Source organism: Hemitrygon akajei, chromosome 5 (genome assembly GCF_048418815.1).
Source record: "Hemitrygon akajei chromosome 5, sHemAka1.3, whole genome shotgun sequence".
Classification (NCBI taxonomy): Eukaryota; Metazoa; Chordata; class Chondrichthyes; order Myliobatiformes; family Dasyatidae; genus Hemitrygon; species Hemitrygon akajei.
In genome coordinates, this window is record NC_133128.1 from 86,067,133 (window position 1) to 86,086,376 (window position 19,244).

The 19,244-nt window shown below is 40.1% G+C and overlaps 1 protein-coding gene across 1 annotated transcript in view; it reads left to right on the forward strand.

Annotated features, from left to right (window-relative positions):
• Positions 1-4,551: 4,551 nt before the first annotated feature.
• Positions 4,552-19,244, forward strand: part of cpb2 (carboxypeptidase B2 (plasma)) — a 47,496-nt gene continuing 32,803 nt past the window's right edge. The window contains exons 1-2 of the mRNA XM_073045960.1: positions 4,552-4,690; positions 4,994-5,069. Of these exons, the coding sequence (XP_072902061.1) occupies positions 4,614-4,690; positions 4,994-5,069 (153 nt within the window). The 5' untranslated portion in view covers positions 4,552-4,613. The remainder of the gene's footprint in view (positions 4,691-4,993; positions 5,070-19,244) is intronic.

Below are 19,244 nucleotides of genomic sequence, written 5' to 3' on the forward strand. Positions count from 1 at the left end.
TCACCCAGAAGGTAGCGGGAATCTGGAACACAATGCCTGAGGAGGTGATGGAGGGGAGGCAATGTGTCATCGGTGATTGGCCTGGCTATGGTGAGATGGAAGACCTGTTTCTCCACTGTTTAACTCTACAAGTATGATTCTATGACTCATTCTCTTCTCGCAGAAGCCTAGATTAGGGGCAAATATGTGCAAGGTATAAAAAGCAAGGGGACAGGTGAGGGTAAGGCAGTGGATGTTGTCTAAATAGACCTTAGTAAGGTCCTGCACAACAGGCCAGTGTGCCACAAGTGTCAGTGCTGGCAACTGTTGTTCATTACTTATATAAACAATGTACAGGACATGGTTATGAAGTTTTTACAGATGATAATAAAATTGGTAGTATTATAGACAATGAAGGTGGTTATCAAAATTACTGAGGAATTTGTAAATGGGCCAAAGATTGGAAAACAGTGAAGTGCAAAGCACTGTAATTTGGGAAGTCAAACCAGGGTAGCACGTGTACAGATAATGGGAGCTGCTGTGCAGTGTTGGGGAACAGAGGGACCCAGTTGTACAGTTCACTGAAAGGGTCGTGGTGGTGAAGAGGCATTTTGCACACCGCCCTTCATCGGTCAGGGCACTGTGTACAGGAGTGGAGACTTCATGCTGTAGCTGTATGAGACACTGGCGAGATGGAACATGAAGTATGATGTACAGATTTTTATAGGAAATACATCATTAAACTGGAAAGACAGCAGAGAAAATTTAATCAGAATCAGGTTTATTATCACCAGCATGTGTCATGAAATTTGTTAACTTACCAACAGCAGTTCAATGCAGAACATAATATAGATAAATCAATTAATCAATAAATCCATCAATTATAGTAAATATATATGTACATTGAATAGATTAAAATAGTGCAAAAACAGAAATAATATTTGTTTGAAAGGTAATGTTCATGGGTTCAATATCCATTTAGGAATCGGATGGCAGAGGGGAAGAAACTGTTCCTGAATCGCTGAGTGTGTGTCTTCAGGTTTCTGTACCTCCTACCTGATGGTAACAATGAAGAGAGGGAATGCCCTGCATGATGGGGTCCTTAATAATGGACGTCACCTTTCTGAGGCACTGCTCCTTGAAGATGTCTTGGATACTATGGAGGCAAGTAACCAAGATGGTGCTGACTAATTTTACGACTTTCTGTAGATACTTCCAGCCCAGTGCAGTAGCAACCCCCCCCCCCCCCCACCCCACATACCAGACAGGGATACAGCCTGTCAGCATGCTCTCCACGGTACATTTGTAGAAGTTTCAGTGTTTTAGGTGACAAACCAAACCTCTTCAAACTCCTAATGAAATATAACCACCATCTTGCCTTCTTTATAGTTGCATCAATATGTTGGGACCAGCTAAGATCCTCAGAAATATTGACACCAAGGAACTGGAATTTGCTCACTCTCTCCACCTCTGATCCCTCTACGAGAATTGGTTCATGTTTCTTTATCTTACTTTTCCTGAAGTCCACAATCAACTCTTTGATCCTACTGACGTTGAATGCAAAACTGTGGCTACGACACCACTCCACTAGCTGGTATATCTCGCTCCTGTACGCCCTCTCATCTCAATCTGAGATTTTACAAACAACAGTTGTATCATTAGCAAATTTAGAGATGGTATTTGAGCTGTGCCTAACCACACAGTCATGGGTGTAGAGAGAGTAGAGCAGTGGGCTAAGCACACATTCCTGAGGTGCACCAGTGTTGATCGTCAGCGAGGAGATGTTATCACCAATTCACACAGATTGTGGTCTTCTGGTTAGGAAGTCAATGATCCAATTGCAGAGGGAGGTACAGAGGCCCAGGTCTATAACTTATCTATCAGGATTGTGGGAATAATGGTGTTAAACACTGAGCTATAGTCAATGAACAACATACTGGCACAGGTGTCTATTGTCTAGGACTCTAGGTGATCCAAGGCTATGTGAAAGCCGTGGAGAATGTGTCTGCCATAGACCTATTATGGCAATAAGCAAATTGCAGTGGGTCCAGCTCCTTGTTGAGCAGGAGTTGATTCTAGCCATGATCAACCTCTCAAAGCATTTCATCACTGTAGATGTGAGCGGTACCGGGCGATAGACACTGAAGCAGCTCACACTACTCTTCTTGGGCACTGGTATGACTGTTGCCCTTTTGAAGCAAGTGGGAACTTCTGACCATAGCAGTGAGAGGTTGAAAATGTCCTTGAATACACCCGCCAGTTGGATGGCACAAGTTTTCAGAGCCTGACCAGGTTCTCCATCGGGACCTGCCACCTTGCGAGGGGTCACCTTCCTCAAAGACAGCTTAACATCGGCCTCCAAAACAGAGATCACGGGGTCACCAGGTGCAGCAGGGATCTTCACAGCTGTAGTTACATTCTCCCTTTCAAAGTGGGCGTAGAAGGCATTGAGCTCGTCTGATAGTGAAGCATCCCTGCCATTCATGCCATTGGGTTTCGCTTTGTAGGAAGTAATGTCCTGCAAACCCCACCAGAGTTACCGTGCATCCGATGTCACCTCTAACCTTACTCAGAATTCTTTCTTCATTCTCTAAATAGCCCTTCACAAGTCATAACTGGTTTTCCTGTACAGACCTGGGTCACTGGACTTAAATGCCACAGATCTAGACCTCAGCAGGCGATGAACCTCCTGGCTCATCCAAGGCTTTTGGTTTGGGAATGTACAGCAAGTTTTCGCAAGTACACACTCATCCACAAGGGTTTTAATGAAGTCTGTAACAACTGCAGCATACTCATCCAGATTTGAAGATGAATCCCTGAATAGTCTTGTAGACACTCCTGTGCTTCCCTTGTTCATACCTTCTTGATCCTCACTGCTGGTGCTGCAGTCTTCAGTCTCTGCCTACACTCAGGGAGTGGAAGTACAGCCAGGTGATCAGACTTACTGAAGTGAGGGCGTGAAATAGCACGGTGGGCACTCTTGATGGTGGTGTGACAGTGGTCCAGTGCGTTGTTTCCTCTGGTACTACAAGTGATTTGTTGATGGTAATTGTTTATAGTGATTTTTTTTCAGCCTGGTCTGGTTAAAATCCCCCAAAATGATGGTGAAGACATCAGGGTGTGCTGTTTTGTGCACGTTGATCACGTCACTCAGATCATCTAGAGCCTGTTTGACATTGGCCTGAGGTGGAATGTACACCACTACCAAAAGGTCACTGAAATCTCCCATAGCAGGTAAAATGGACGGCACCTAATTGCGTGATATTCCAGGTCTGGTGAGCAGAATTGGGACAACACTGATACATTTGTGCACCAAGAGGAGTTGATCATAAGGCATACTCTTCCACCTCTGCTTTTGAGAGACTCGACAGGAGGCTGCCAGGACTTGAGAAAGGGCTTTGGCAGGCTGGGACTTTACTCCTTGGAATGTGGGAGATTCAGGTGTGATCTTATAGAGGTGTATAAATCATGAGAGAATGCATATGAACTAAAATCGAGAGCATTGATTTAACATGAGAGGTGAAAGATATAAAAGGGACATGAGGGGCCACTTCTTCACAAAGAGGGTTGTGTATAAATGAAATTATCTGCCAAAGAAAGTGATTGAAGCAGGTAATATAAGATTTAAAAGACATTTGGTTAATTACATAAATAGAAGAGTTTTAGAGTGATAGGTGTTAAAACTGGGACTAGCTTGGCAGGTACGAAGGTCGGCGTGGACACGTCTGTGGCTGGTCAGCATGTTTCCATAATGTAATACTCTTGCACTCAACTGGGGAATGTTAATGAATTTGGTGGTGGGAGGAGGGGATACTGCAGGGTGAAATTAGTTACCCTATATTCTTGCTCAGCTTTACTTTAGCAGTGACTTCATAATTTTCCAGGGATTTCATATTGCCTACATTCTTATTCCATTCTTAGTCCTGAAGAAGGGTCTCAGACTGAAATGTCAACTGTCTACTCATTTCCACAGATGCTGCCTGACCTGCTGAACTCCCCAAGCATCTTGTGTGTGATGCTTTGGATTTCCAGCATCTGCAGACTTACTTGCCTTGATAGCTGGAGAAATAAAACTAGAGGAATATCTGGGCAATAGCTATCATTACATGATAAGATTTAGGATAACTGATAAGAGCAAAGCCTGCAACAATCACTGAAGGGAAACCAACGCTGGGGGGCTGAGAAAAGTACTTGGGAAAATAAAGTGACGATAATAATGGCCATAATTTTAAACAGCAGGAAACATCTAAAATGGTCAAACAAGACCAAGAGAAAAAAGGACACTTATATATAAAAGTTGAGGTGGTATGGAAAGATAAAGGCATGTGAAAAATTGGAAGTAAGAAAAGAAGTATGCTAATTATTTGGACAGCAGGACAGCATAACAAGGGAAAATATAATGAGAGTGGAAAGGGTAACAAAACAATGCAGCGTGGAGCAATTAAATTAACCTGTCTGTGACAGCCGACACTGAAAATGACAAAATAAATGACACAATGTTATGGTCAGCAGGATTCCAGTCAGTATAAACTTTAACTAGAGAGCAAATACTGTGAGTCCCACAAGTCAATAGTCCAGGCTAAGTGACAGGACACAAAATCTTTCTGCATTGTGTATTTCCAGTGTAACCCAAGATGGCATATTATACTTCAGTTTTTATATGTTTGTTGTGTATCTTTACTGATGGAACAGTTGCATCTTCCCCAATAAGGTAACTAGGAATCTCAATTTCAAACTGTGTTGGCGTAACTTGCCTTTATTGATTATATCTGACATCAATTCAGTACCCAGTTAATCAAACTGGAGTGGTGGTTACAAAGCCGGGCCTCAATTTTATCTATTGTTCTTTCACAAAAGGTTCCATCAAACATTATCACAGGTTGATAATGGGAATCAAATATATCTTTACTGTAATGTAATACCATTAAATCAGCATGTGAAACTGTTAATTTGTAAATAAGTCATAAAGTATCATCAGGAAATATTTAAATTCTTTGATTTTTTTTTCTTTTAGAGACCAGGTTTTGTATATCAAGCCTATATCAGATGAAGAGATTCAAGTTATCAAACAAATATCCAACCAATATCAGGTAAAAGTGAAGTCTACTGGTTTAAGACACATATCAGCATGAATCAGGAGGGCTGAAGGAAGGTGTGAGGTTGCCTAAGCAGAGAAGGTGAAGGAGAATCCTAAGGGATTCTTCAGATATTTTAAGAGAAAAGGGACAAAATTGGTCGTCTGGAAGATCAGAATGGTAATCTACGTATGGAGCCAAAAGAGATAGGGGAAATGTTAAATGGATCCTCTGCATCTGTATTCACTAGGGAGACAGAAACAGAGTCTGTAGGGCTGAGGTAAAGCAGCAGCAAGGCCATGGACCCTATGCAGACGACAAAGGAGGAGGTGTTTGCTGTCCTGAGGCAGAATAGGGTGGATAAATCCCCAGGGCCTGACAAGATGTTCACTCAGACCCTGTGGGAGGCAAGTTCAGAAATTGCAGGAGCCCTAGCAGAGATACTTAAATCATCCTTAGTGACAGGTGAGGTACTGGAGGATTGGAGGACAGCCAATGTTGTTCCACTGTTTAAGAAAGGTTCCAAAAATAAACCAGGAAATTATAGGCTGGTGACACTGACATCAGTAGTGGTGAAGATATTGGGAGGTATTTGAAGGGACTGGGTACATAAGTATTTGGATAGACGTGGACTGATTAAAGATAGTCAATATGGGTTAGTGCATGCTAGGTCGTGTCTACCCAGTTTTATAGAGTTTTCGAGGAGGATACCAGGAAAGTGGATGAAGGCAAGGCAGTGGTTGTTGTCTACATGGATTTTGGCAAGGCATTTGACAAAGTCCCGTATGGGAGGTTGGTCAAGAAGGTTCAGTCACTCAGCATCCAAGATGAGGTAGTAAATTGGATTAGACATTGGCTCTGTGGGAGGAAACCAGAGAGTGGTAGTAGATGGTTGCCTCTCTGACTGGAGGCCTGTGACTAGTGGAGTGCCACAGGGATCGGTGCTGGATCTGTTGTTGTTCATCATCTATATCAATAATCTGGATGATAATGTGGTTAACTGTATCAGCAGATTTACAGATGACACCAAGATTGAGGGTGTAGTGGACAGTGAAGAAGACTATCGTGACTTGCAGTGGGATCTGCACCTGCTGGAAAAATCAGCTGAAAAATGAAAGATGGAATTTAATGCAGACAAGTGCAAGGTGTTGAACTTCATTAGAACGAACCAGGGTAGTTCTTGCACTGTGAACATTAGGGCAGTAAGGAGTGTGGTAGAACAAAGGGATCTGAGAGTACAGGTCCATAATTCATTGCAAATGACGGCACAGGTTGATAGAGTCGTAAAGAAAGCTTTTGCACATTGGCCTTCATAAATCAAGGTATTGAGTACAAGAGATGGGATGCTATGTTGAAGTTGTATAAGACATTGGTGAGGCCTAATTTGGAGAATTGTGTGCAATTTTGGTCATCTACCTACAGAAAAGATGTAAATATGGTTGAAAGAGCGTAGAGAAAACTTACAAGGATGTTGCCAGGTTTGGAGGACCTGAATTATAAGTTTGAATAGGTTGGGACTTTATTCCTTGGAACACAGGAGACTGAGGGGAGATTTGATAGAGGTATACAAAATTTTGAGGGGTAACTGTTGTGATGGAAATGAGAAAGATTCTTTGGGTCTCAAAGGCAAGGGCTCTGGACACACAGTTTTAATAATAAGGAGTTTATTTACAAGGGGAGAAGAACTTGGGAACAACACAAGCGGCTACAATATTCGCACAAATGCGCTTAGAATAGATGAGCGTGGGAAAAGTCGAGTCGGCAGTACAATACACAGGAAAATGGTGTGGGGACAGAGTACAGGTACACATACAAGGGAAAAGTAACTACGATACCTGCCACCCCTTGACTAGGGCAGGCATGGCTCTCTGCTACAGGGACATCCCACAACCCTATTCAATGCACACCCTACCACGCGTCTCCAGTGCTGTTCTGCAGTCTTCAGCCTGGAGTGAAGCAGGGTGGTCCCTCGAGGATGGCAAAAAAGAGAGCGAGCCAAGCATATGTAGCACCCTTTATAGGTCAGGGGGCTGGAGGGTCCAGCCCAGGTGATTCACCAGGGGGCCAATGGCTTGGTGCCAGATGGGTTAATCCAATTAAGGTGACCAATGGTTAAGTGCATTGATTAGTTGGGAGGGGTGAAATGTTGACTGGCATGTGGTGTGCCTTCCAACCAGGTGAGGGCAGTGCTGTCACGTGACAGGCACGGCTCTCTAGTTACAGTAAGATAAGGTTAATGCAAGCAGGTTTTTTCCACAGAGGTTGGTGGGACTACAACTAGAGGATTTGGGTTAAGGGTGAAAGGTGAAATGTTTAAGGGGAACATGAGGGTAAATGTCTTCACTCAGAGGGCCATAAGAGTTTGCAACAAGCATGTGAGCTCGATTTCAACGTTCAAGTGAAGTTTGGATAAGTACATGGATGGGAGGGGTGCAGAGGGCTATGGTCTGGATGCAGGTCGATGGGACCAGGCAATTTAAATGTTTTAGCATCGACTAGATGGGCTGTTTCTGTGCTGTACTTTTCTATGATTCTAATAGTTTGTTAGTGCTTTGATTTTCCCTTTCATTGAACACTTTGAATTATCTCACAATTTACTTTAGAATTCTATGATGTACTTTAGGGACATATAATCAAAATCACTCAGACCATTTAAACTAAGTTCAATGCTTTTCTCCACAGTCTAGCTCAGCAGAATTGCCTTTGTTTTGGTTCTGCATTTATCTATAACCAGAGCAGAATAGCAGGACTGCTCTTTGGCCTGGTGTATTCTGCTTTCAAGAACTGTTCAATATACATATACTTAAATATGATGACTAAGTACAACTTAGCTGGTTGTCATCCCGTTGTTTTTTATGGAGTCTTGTGTACAAACTAAAATGATTTTTACAACAAAGAGCCAACTTCAAAAGTACAGTACCTCAGCAAAAGGTATATAATTTGCTGTAAAGTATTTTGAGACATACCAATGGCATGAAAATCACTAAATAATTCCTTCCTCTTAACAATTTTTTGTTTTCTTTCTCTGAACCGTTAGACTAACAGCAAACTCCCAATCTGGTTCAAAGTTCAAAATTCAAAGTAAATTTATTATCAAAGTACATATATATCACCATATACAACCCTCAGATTCATTTTCTTTCAAGCATTTGCAGTACAACAGAGAACTACAATGGCATCGCTGAAAAACTACGCTCAAAGACTGACAGACAACCAATGTGCAAAAGACAAACTGTGCAAATAAAAAATAAATAAATAATGCCGAGAACCTGAGTTGTAGAGTCCTTGAAAGTGAGTCCATAGGTTGTGGAATCTGTTCAGAGTTGAGATGAATGAAGATATCCACACTGGTTCAGGAGCCTGATCGTTGTTGGGTAGTAACTATTCCTGAACTCGGTGGTGTGGGACCTTAGGCTCCTGAACCTCCCCCACCCAACCTCCAATGGCAGCAGAGCGAAGAGAGCATGGGCTGGATGGTGGGGATCTTTGATGATGCTTTCTTGCAGCAGCACTCAGTGGCAGGGAGGTCTTTGCCACTTTCTGTTCATGGGCATTGGTGTCACCATATTAGGCTGTGATGCAGCAGCCAGCGTACTCTTGACTGTACATCTGTAGAAGTTTGTAAAAGTTTTAGATGGCATTGCAAACCTGCACAAATGCCAAAGACAACAGAAGCATCGTTATGCCCTCTTTGTGATGGCAGTTACTCTGAGAGATTAACACCAAGGAATTTAAAGTTACCCACCCCTTGTGGGTGGCATTGATCTTTTTGAGCATCATCAAGAAACCAAATTAATGAAAATATTAAAGAACTGATGGAAAGACTTTGTGGACTGAGGAGCTCAATCACTCGTGCAAGATATCCAACAGCTGAAATGCTCCTGTACCCACAGCCATACGTTTGATCTACCCTGGCTTTTGTCAATGGCAAGCTCAAGATGAGTGACTAACCAATGAGATTGCCATTGAATGCTAGGGGCAAGAGGCTAGATTCTCGCTTGGTGATAGATATTCATCAGTACATCGGTCATCCCCATGATACTTACCTCTTGCCCCAGTGCTGACTAGGTCTTACTATTTGAAAAACAAGGCCGCTTCATTTGCTGGCAGGCTGCAAAAGGATCTGCTACTATCTGTTAATATCCCCATTTCTGACCTTATAATTAAAGAACTTTACTATGCAAGGTGAGGCAGCTGAAGATTTTGTCCCCAGAATGCTGCCCTGAGGAGTTTGTTTATTGATGTCCTGGACTGGGGATGATTCACCTTCAACAAAACGACAACTTCATTGTGTAATGTTCTAGAAGTGAATAACCTCTTCTCGGGCTTCCAGACAGGTACAGGTTACCTGCACCCAGCTGGAAGCCTGAGAAGTGTTTGTTCGTCACATATGCCGGCAAAACGCTAGATCTTTGTTCTAGAAGTGTTTCCCCCTTGATGCCCATTGAGAATGTTCATTCACATTTATTCAAATGCTGTCTTGATATCAAGGGTAGTCATTCTCACCTAACCTCGGTAAAACAACTCCAGCACGTTTTTGGAAAGGACTGAGCTTCTGTGTGCACACTGTTGGTGAGCAGAGCTGTGTGACAGCAATGCCTTCCATCGCTTACAATTGAGAGTACACACTTGATGGTAATTCCCTGAATTTTATCCGTCCAGCTGTTTGTAAGCAGGACAAACATAGGCAATTTTACATATTGTTGAGCAGATGGCACTGAAGCAGCTTGCCTAAATGTATTCAATACTTTTCTTGATCTGGTGAGGGTGAAGTAAGTTGGCTGAAAGCTGTCTTCTTTGATGGTGAGCAAACACAGGAGGAAGCTGTGGCTGATCACTTGCTTGGCACGTCCTGCCGAAAGTGACTGCTACCACTTCACCCTCAACTCTCAGATATAGTGTACATGCTGAACCACATCGGGATGAGGCTTCTTCTGAAATTTAATTTAGTCAAGATTTGAGACTGATCTGACACACTGGTTGTGAAATTGCTTAATCGTGGCTATTTCGCATAGATGAAGTCCCGCGTTACAGCTCCACTTATTAGCTAATGTCACAGCCACGGATTCGGCAACGCCGCAGATACACCAATTGCGCTTGTGAATATGCAGATGTCAGCTAATTACTATTTCATTGTGATGGTATTTAACTCCATTCTTTCCGTCGTAGTGCTTGTCAAGACTTGAGCAAAGCACAACAATGTTTTGCCTGAGAAATTGGACTATCGAGTCAACTGACTCTGAAGACTAGTGGTATTTGTTTTAAATTTAGTTATTCCTTTCAGCCGCAGTGTTGGCTTCATTTTCCATTTGGGAGTTTTAGTTAATGGCCCTGTTTGGCCTAGAGTTTATTGTTTTCTTTTCCCTCTAACTTTGGTCGCATTAAAAGTCTGTGAACTACCAACCCACTACAGTGTCTCTCACTCTGCACTTGGGCCATATTCAAACGCAGTGCCAGCTAAGCTACCGACACACTCTTCTGCATTCCTTTTTTTATAATTTTTTTTATTGAATTTTCAAATAGGTTACAGAAAGAAAGAAAAAAATTATCAACCCTTCCCCCCTCCCCTTAACCCCTCCCCCCTAACATATCCCTGTAGAAGAGAAAAAAAAAGAGAGAAGAAAAAAGAAAGAAACAAAGAATGCCTGGATATTGGAAGATCCCCACATGCTCCATGGAGTTCATAATAGCTTTAGTATATATATTTATTTCTTTCCCCAGATAACCAATAATTTTATCTTCGGAGCACCTATATATTTAATCCTATCTTTTGTAAATAAGGGCGCCAAATTTTCAGAAATATTTCCTATTTATCTCTTAAATTATAAGTAATTTTTTCAAGTGGAATGCTGCTGAAAATTTCATTCTTCCAACGATCTATACTTAAGTATGAATCCGATTTCCAAGTAACTGCAATAGCCTTTTGGCTACTGCCAATGCAATTTTTATGAATTCTTTCTGATATTTATTCAGTTTGGATTTCGGTTTTATCCCTTCAATATCGCCTAGTAAAAATAATGTTGGATTATGTGGAAGTTGTGTTCCAATAAAACTCTTAAATTTGTCCAAACAGGTTGAATTTTAAAACAAGACCAAGTAGAGTGTAAAAAAGTACCAATTTCTTGATTACATCGGAAACATTGATCAGATAAATTTGGGTTTAATTTATTTATTTTTTGTGGTGTAATATATAATTGATGTAAAAAATTATATTGCACTAACCTTAACCGGACATTTGTTGTATTTGTCATATTATCAAGACATAGTCTTGACCAACTTGTTTCTTCAATTTTAATATTCAAATCAGTTTCCCATTTTTGTCTTGACTTATGAATTCCTTGTTTAATTGCCTATTTTTGAATCAAACTATACATACAGGAAATAAATTTTTTAATTTTTCCTTTTTGAATTAAAGTTTCTATTTCATTAGGTTTCGGCAATAACATTGTTTAACCTAATTTATCTCTTAAATAAGCCCTTAATTGGAAATAACAAAAAAGAGTGTTGTTTGATATTTTGTATTTATTCTTTAATTGATCAAACGACATTAATATACCTCCTTCAAAACAATCTCCTATATATCTAATCCCTTTTTGAAACTAATTATATAAAAGTTGGTTATCCATTGTAAAAGGAATAAGTTTATTTTCAATTAAAGTCTCTTTGCTAATAAGGATTTCTTTGTCTCATCATCAACATTTATCTTATCCCATAAATCAATCAAATGTTTTAATATAGGAGATTCTTTCTTTTCCCATATCCATTTAGATTCCCACTTATATATAAAATCTTCTGGCATATTTTCTCCTATTTTATCTAGTTCTATTCTAATCCATGCCGATTTATCTTCATAAAAAAAGATGCAACAAATCCAAGTTGATCTGCTTTATAATAATTCTTAAAGTTTGGAAGTTGTAACCCTCCTAGCTCAAATTTCCATGTCAATTTTTCCAACGATATTCTTGACATCTTACCTTTCCAAAGGAACTTCCTCACACATTTATTTAACTCTTGAAAAAACCTCTGCGGAAATTGTATTGGTAGTGTTTGGAATAAATATTGTAATCTAGGGAATACATTCATTTTTACAGCATTTACTCTGCCTACTAATGTTATTGATAACGTCATCCATTTATCAAGATCTTCTTGAATTTTTTTCAATAATGGTAAATAATTTAATTTGTATAAATTCTTTATATCATTATCAACTCTTGTACCTAAATATTTTATACCATTTATCGGCCATCTAAATTGAGTTATTAGTCGACATTGACTATAATCTGCTTTAGTAAGGGGTAGAATTTCACTTTTATCCCAATTTATTTTGTAGCCTGATATTTTCCCATATTCTTCCAATCTAGAAGATCATTTACGCAGCGAATACAATGGGTTTGTTAAATAAAGCAAAACATCGTCAGCAACTAAGTTAATCTTGTATTCCTCCTGGTTAACTCTGAAACCCTTAGTATCTGGGTCCGTTCTAATTAATTCAGCTAATGATTCTATCGCCAACACAAATAAAGCAGGTGATAATGGACAACCTTGTCTAGTTGACCTTGTTAACTGAAATGATGTTGAAATTTGACCATTTATCACTACTTTAGCTTTGGGATTAGTATTTAAGGTTTTAATCCATTTTATAAAAGATACTCCTAATCCATATTTTTCCAATACCTTAAATAAAAAATCCCATTCCAATCTATCAAATGCTTTTTCTGCATCTAAGGCAACTGTCACACTCAGTTCCTCCCTCTTTTGTGCCAAATGAATTACGCTAAGTAACCAAGTTACATTATCTGCTGATTGTCTATTTTTGATAAATCCTGTTTGATCCATATGTATTGATTTTGGTAAGTATTTAGATAATCTATTAGATAAAATTTTTGCTATTATTTTATAGTCGGTATTCAACAAAGAAATAGGTCTATATGATGTTGTCTTTAAAAGCTCTCTATCTTTTTTTGGCAATACTATTAAAATAGCTGTTGAAAAAGATTCTGGAAGTTTATGCGTTCTTTCCGCTTGGTGTATTAACTCCATAAAAGGAGGAATTAGTAAATCTTTAAACTTTTTATAAAATTCGGGCGGAAAACCATCTTCTCCTGGGGATTTATTACTCTGAAGTGATCCTAGAGCTTCTTCGACCTCTGTTAATGTAAAAGGCATATCTAATCCCTTCAGTTCTTCCGTATTCAATTTTAGAAGAGTTATTTGTGACAAAAACGTTTCTATCTCGACATTATCATTTTGTGATTCTGATTGATACAGTTCAGAATAAAAATTCTTAAAAGTTTCATTAATTTCTAAAGGTTTATAAGTAATTTTATTTACAATTGTTCTAATTGCATTTATCGTTTTAGAAATCTGGTCTGTTTTTAACTGCCAAGCAAGAATCTTGTGTGATCTTTCACCTAGTTCGTAATATCTCTGTTTAGTTCTCATAATTGCTTTTTCTGTTCGGTATGTCTGAAGTGTATTATATTGTAACTTCTTGTTAACAAGTTGTCTTCATTTTTCTTCTGTCATATATCTTTGAGATTCTTTTTCTAATTTTGTAATCTCTTTTTCCAATTGATCTATTTCTACCATATAATCCTTCTTAATTTTAGAAGTATAACTTATTATCTGGCCTCTCAAATATGCCTTCATTGCTTCCCATACTATAAATTTATCATCAACTGAATGTAAATTTGTATCTAAAAAAAACTGAATCTGCTTTTTCATGAAATCACAAAAATCTTGGTGTTTTAATAATATTGAATTAAATCTCCATCTGTAAATCAATTCCTCTTTATCCATCATTATCATTGTCATTGTCAAGGGGGAATGATCTGACAATATTCTTGCTTTATATTCCATATTTTTCACTCTGTCTTGAATATTCGTTGATAATAGGAAAAAATCTATCCTTGAATAAGTTTTATGTCTATTTGAATAAAATGAGTAATCTCTTTCTTTTGGATTAATTCTTCTCCATATATCAATCAAATTTAAATCTTTCATCAATGATAAAGTTAATTTTGCTACTTTTGATTTTGTAACAACATTTGTTGATCTATCTAAAACTGGGTCTAGACAAAAATTAAAATCTCCACCTATTAATATTTTGTCATGTGCATCAGCCAAATTCAAAAAAGCCTCGTATAAATTTTACATCATTTTCATTTGGTGCATAAATATTCACAAGAGTCCATAGTTCTGAAAAATTTGACAATGTATAATTACATATCTCCCCGCCAAATCAATTAATACATTTTGTATTTTAATTGGTAAAGTTTTATTAACCAAAATTGCAACTCCCCTCGCCTTTCAATTAAATGAAGCTGCAATAACATTTCCGACCCAATCTCTTTTTAATTTCTGATATTCTATCTCTGTTAAGTGTGTTTCTTGTAAAAAAAAAAAGCTATATCTATTTTCATTTTCTTAAAGTATGTTAAAATTCTTTTTCTTTTCACCGGTCCATTAAGCCCATTAACATTAAAACTTTAAAAATTCAGTAAATTAGTCATTATTTTTAACAGGGTTACTCCAATCTATAGTAATACCTAACCTTTCAATTGTCGTAGAACCTTGGGGAATCTTTTTAAAATTCTCCATGTTGCTATGTGTCTCCCCCCCCCCCCCCCCCCCGATTGTCCAGGCAAAGAAAGAAAGATAAAAGAAAAATAGATTATAAAGAAAAAAATAACAAAATACCCCCCTACTAATGTTGTGAATTAAAAAAAACACAACATTACCCCCCTCCGTTGTACAGGTCATGACAATCGCCATGATTACACACGTGAATCCCGTAGCAATCGATCCGAAGTTCCCCCAGCTCCCCCGTAACATAAAAATGTATATATACGAGAAGAAAAAATAATATCACTACTCTCGATTAATATTTCTCAAATTTTTACCTTTCTCCCCCTGTATCATATAATTAAGAATATATTTAAATATTCTTCTGTCTTTAAACATCCATCAACTCCATTCACTGTCCCTGTCTTCATCTTTAATCTGTTTCACTTTTAAATCTTTGGCTGTGGTTAGCGAATATTTGGGATTTCTTGTGCAAATTCTTCCGCATCCCGATAATCAGTAAAAAATCTTCTTTTTCCGTCATCCAAAAAAATTATCAAGATTGCTGGGTGGCGCCATATAAATTTATAACCCTTTTCCCATAAAATGTTTTTCGTTGGGTTAAGTTCCTTCTTTCTCTTCAAAAGGTCATAACTTATATCAGGATAGAAAAGAACTGTTTTCCCTTCTATCATCAATGGCCCGTTTCTCTTTCTGGCACGTTGGGCAGCCGCCTTCAGGATCTTTTCTTTATCTTAATATCTTAAGCATTTTATCAAGATTGATCATGGGTTTTGATCAACTTGAGGTCTTGCTCTTAAGGCTCTGTGAGCCCTTTCAATTTCAATTAACTGGGTTCCTTCTTCCATTTCCAAAATTTCCAGAATCCATTTTTGAAAAAAATTTATTGGATCCTCTCCCTCTATACCTTCTTTAAGTCCAACAATCTTAATAGTATTTCGTCTGCTAAAATTTTCAAGCACATCCACTTTTTCCAACAACCATTTTCTTTTTGATGCCCAGGCAGAAATATTATCTTCCATTTTATTCACTCTATCAATGGTGTCTCCCATTGTTTCTTCCAAGTTTTTAATTTTCTTGTCCATTTTGTCCTGTCTTTTCATCATTTTATCAAACATAATCTTCATATTGTTAATATCTTTTTTATTACTTTTAATGCTTTTAATTCATGCATTATTTGCACCAAAGATTTTTTTTATGTCTCCAATATCACCTCCAACCTCTTCCTGTTGCTCTTCTTTGTTTGTCTCTTCATCTTCATCTGATTTATCCAGAGAATCTGATTCCACCTCATACTCACTTTCACTTTCAGTTCCGATCATAGCTGGGATTTGTAGTTTGGGTTGCTCGTGTTTGCACATGCCCCTTCCTTCACATATGTGCAATTCCTGTTGCTCTTTTTTTTTGGAAACGGTTGATGTTGCCGCAGTTTCCTGTTCTGTATCGCCGGAGGTAAAATGCACTTGAGCCCGAGGCTCTTTCATGGCGGCCGGCCTTGATTCTTTTCCAACTTGTCTTGTCTTCAAAGTAGTAGTTTTCTTCTGCTTCTGTTTAGGAGGCATATCTTAAGACAATCCTCAGTAGTTTATAAGTAATTTTTAAAAAGTATTTACTAACTTTTCTTCACTTGAACATTATTTTACTGGTTTTTTACGGGACAGCTGGATTTCCACGTCTCGATCCTACGTCATCACGTGACATCCCCCCACTCTTCTGCATTCCTCACAGAGCCTGGGCAGAGAGATTGATGTGCCAGGCTATAAGCATACAGACTGTAGTGGTGTTCATGCCACCCCATGATTGCCCAGTCTTGCCAGGCCTATCCCATTTACCATCATTGCAATACCACACAATATCACAGAGGATGTCCTCAGTGTGAAAATGGGATGCTGCCTCTGAAAGAACTGTGCAATGGTCACCTTTACCAATGCTGTTATAGATAGATCCAACTGCTTCAAGAGTCAAGTAGATTCACCCATCATATTAGGTCACTCACTATCTGCCTCACCGGCAATGCAGAACCCACACCACCATAAAATGCTATACATAGTGCCCCTCCCTATAAGGTGGCCAGGCCAGACAATGTCCCAGGCTGAGTACTCGGGGAGTGTGTTCACTCACGTCTTCATGGACATCTTCAACACTTCACTCATCCAGGCTGCAGTCCCCACAGGCTTCAAATCAGCCACCATCATCCCTGTCCCAAAGAACTCTGCAGAACTAAACAACAACTTTGCAACATTTTCCTCAACTCATTGTCAAGTTGTCAAGTTCACACTGTGAACAATCACATTGTCAAGTTCGCTGATGACTCAACAGTGGTGGGGCTGATCACCAACAACAATGGGATGGCCTACAGAGAGGAGGTGAAAGAGTTTGAAGCCTGGTTCCAGGCAAATAATCTCTTCCTCAATGCCAACAAGACAAAGGAGATTATTATTGACTTCGCACTCACTCTCACAACCTTCTTTACATTGGTAGCCAGTGGTGAAAACTGAGCAGTTTCAGACTTCTGGGAGAGCACATTACACATGACCTCTCATGATCTTAGAACATTTTCATCCAAGTCATTTATATACATCACACACAACAGAGGCCCAAGCACCTGATCCCTGTGGAACACCAATGACAACATCCTCCTGCCAGATAACAACCTTCCACCTTTAATTACTGTTTTTTCTATCGCACATTATTAACCTGAACTTAAATTTCACATCTACTACAGTGGTGGTTGATCTAGGATCTCTGGATCATCATTTTATGCCTCTGGACTATTGGTCCTGTAATTTAATTTCTGTGCCACCAGAATTGACAAAATCTAAAAACCAACTTGCTCATTGTAACCTTGCACAAACTCCAATCCGAATGGAAAATCTCATTCATTTGGGACTCAGAACTGCTGTGATATTGCTCCCTTATTGAAAACACACAACACCAGGAGCCACCATGAAGCAAACCACAAGCTCTCATCCTCCTGTGTCAAATATAAGGAGCAATTAGGTAACGGTATTTAAATCATGGCCAACCAGCCATGACATTAAGTTCTGCAGTCATAACAACTGAAGCTAGTTTTCCTTTCATCTCTCATTATTCACAAACAGGAGAAAATCTGCAGATGCTGGAAATCCAAGCAACACACACAAAATGCTGGAGGAACTCAGCAGGCCAGGCAGCATCTAGGAAAAGAGTACAGTCGATGCCAAGACCCTTCAGTAGGACAAGCACTCGGTGAAGTGGGCTCCCAATCTACGTCAGGTCTCACCAATAGACAGGAGGCCACACTGGGAGCACCGGATACAGTAGATGACCCCAACAGACTCACAGGTGAAGTGTCGCCTCACCTGGAAGAACTGTTTAGGGCACTGGATGGTAGTGAGGGAGGAGGTGTCAGGGCAGATGTAGCACTTGTTCCGCTTGAAAGGATAAATACCAGGAGGGAGATCAGTGGGGAGGGACGAGTGGACAAGGCAGTCGCATAGGGAGCGATTCCTGCGGAAAGCAGAAAGTGGGGCAAATGGAAAGTTGTGCTTGGTGGTGGGATCCCGTTGGAGGTGGCCGAAGTTCCAGAGAATTACATGCTGGGATGCGGAGGCTGGTGAGGCGAGGATAAGAGGAACCCCATTCCTGATGGAGCGGTGGGAGGATGGGGTGAAAGTAGACGTGTGTGAAATGGACGAGATGCGGCTGAGGGCAGCATTGATGGGGGAGGAAGGCAAGCCGCTTTCGTTCAAAAAGGAGGACATCTCCTTCATTCTAGAATGAAAAGCCTCATCCTGAGAGCAGATGTGGTGGAGATGGAGGAATTGAGAAAAGGGGATGGTGTCTTTACAAGTAGCAGGGTGGGACGAGGTGGAGTCGAGGTAGCTGTGAGAGTCTGTGGGTTTGTAACAGACATTGATGGATAAACTGTCTCCAGAAATAGAGACAGGGATCGAGAAAGGGGAGGGAGGTGTCGGAAATGGACCAGGTAAATTGGAGGGCAGGGTGGAAGTTGGAGGCAAAGTTGATGAAATTGACGAGCTCAGCATGGGTGCAGGAAGCAGCACCAATGCAGTCGTCAATGTAGCGTAGGAAAAGTGGGGGAGTGACCTGGACTATACCTCCAGCTTCTCCGACAGGATCCCACCAAACACATACTGTACCTCCACCATCTCCAACAGGATCCCACCACCAAACACATACTGTACCTCCGCCATCTCCGACAGGATCCCACCAAACACATACTGTACCTCCACCATCTCTGACAGGATCCCACCACCAAACACATACTGTACCTCTGCCATCTCCGACAGGATCCCACCAAACACATACTGTACCTCTGCCATCTCCAACAGGATCCCACCAAACACATACTGTACCTCCAGCATCTCCAACAGGATCCCACCAAACATATACTGTACCTCCAGCTTCTCCGACAGGATCCCACCAAACACATACTGTACCTCCACCATCTCCAACAGGATCCCACCACCAAACACATACTGTACCTCCGCCATCTCCGACAGGATCCCACCAAACACATACTGTACCTCCACCATCTCTGACAGGATCCCACCACCAAACACATACTGTACCTCTGCCATCTCCGACAGGATCCCACCAAAC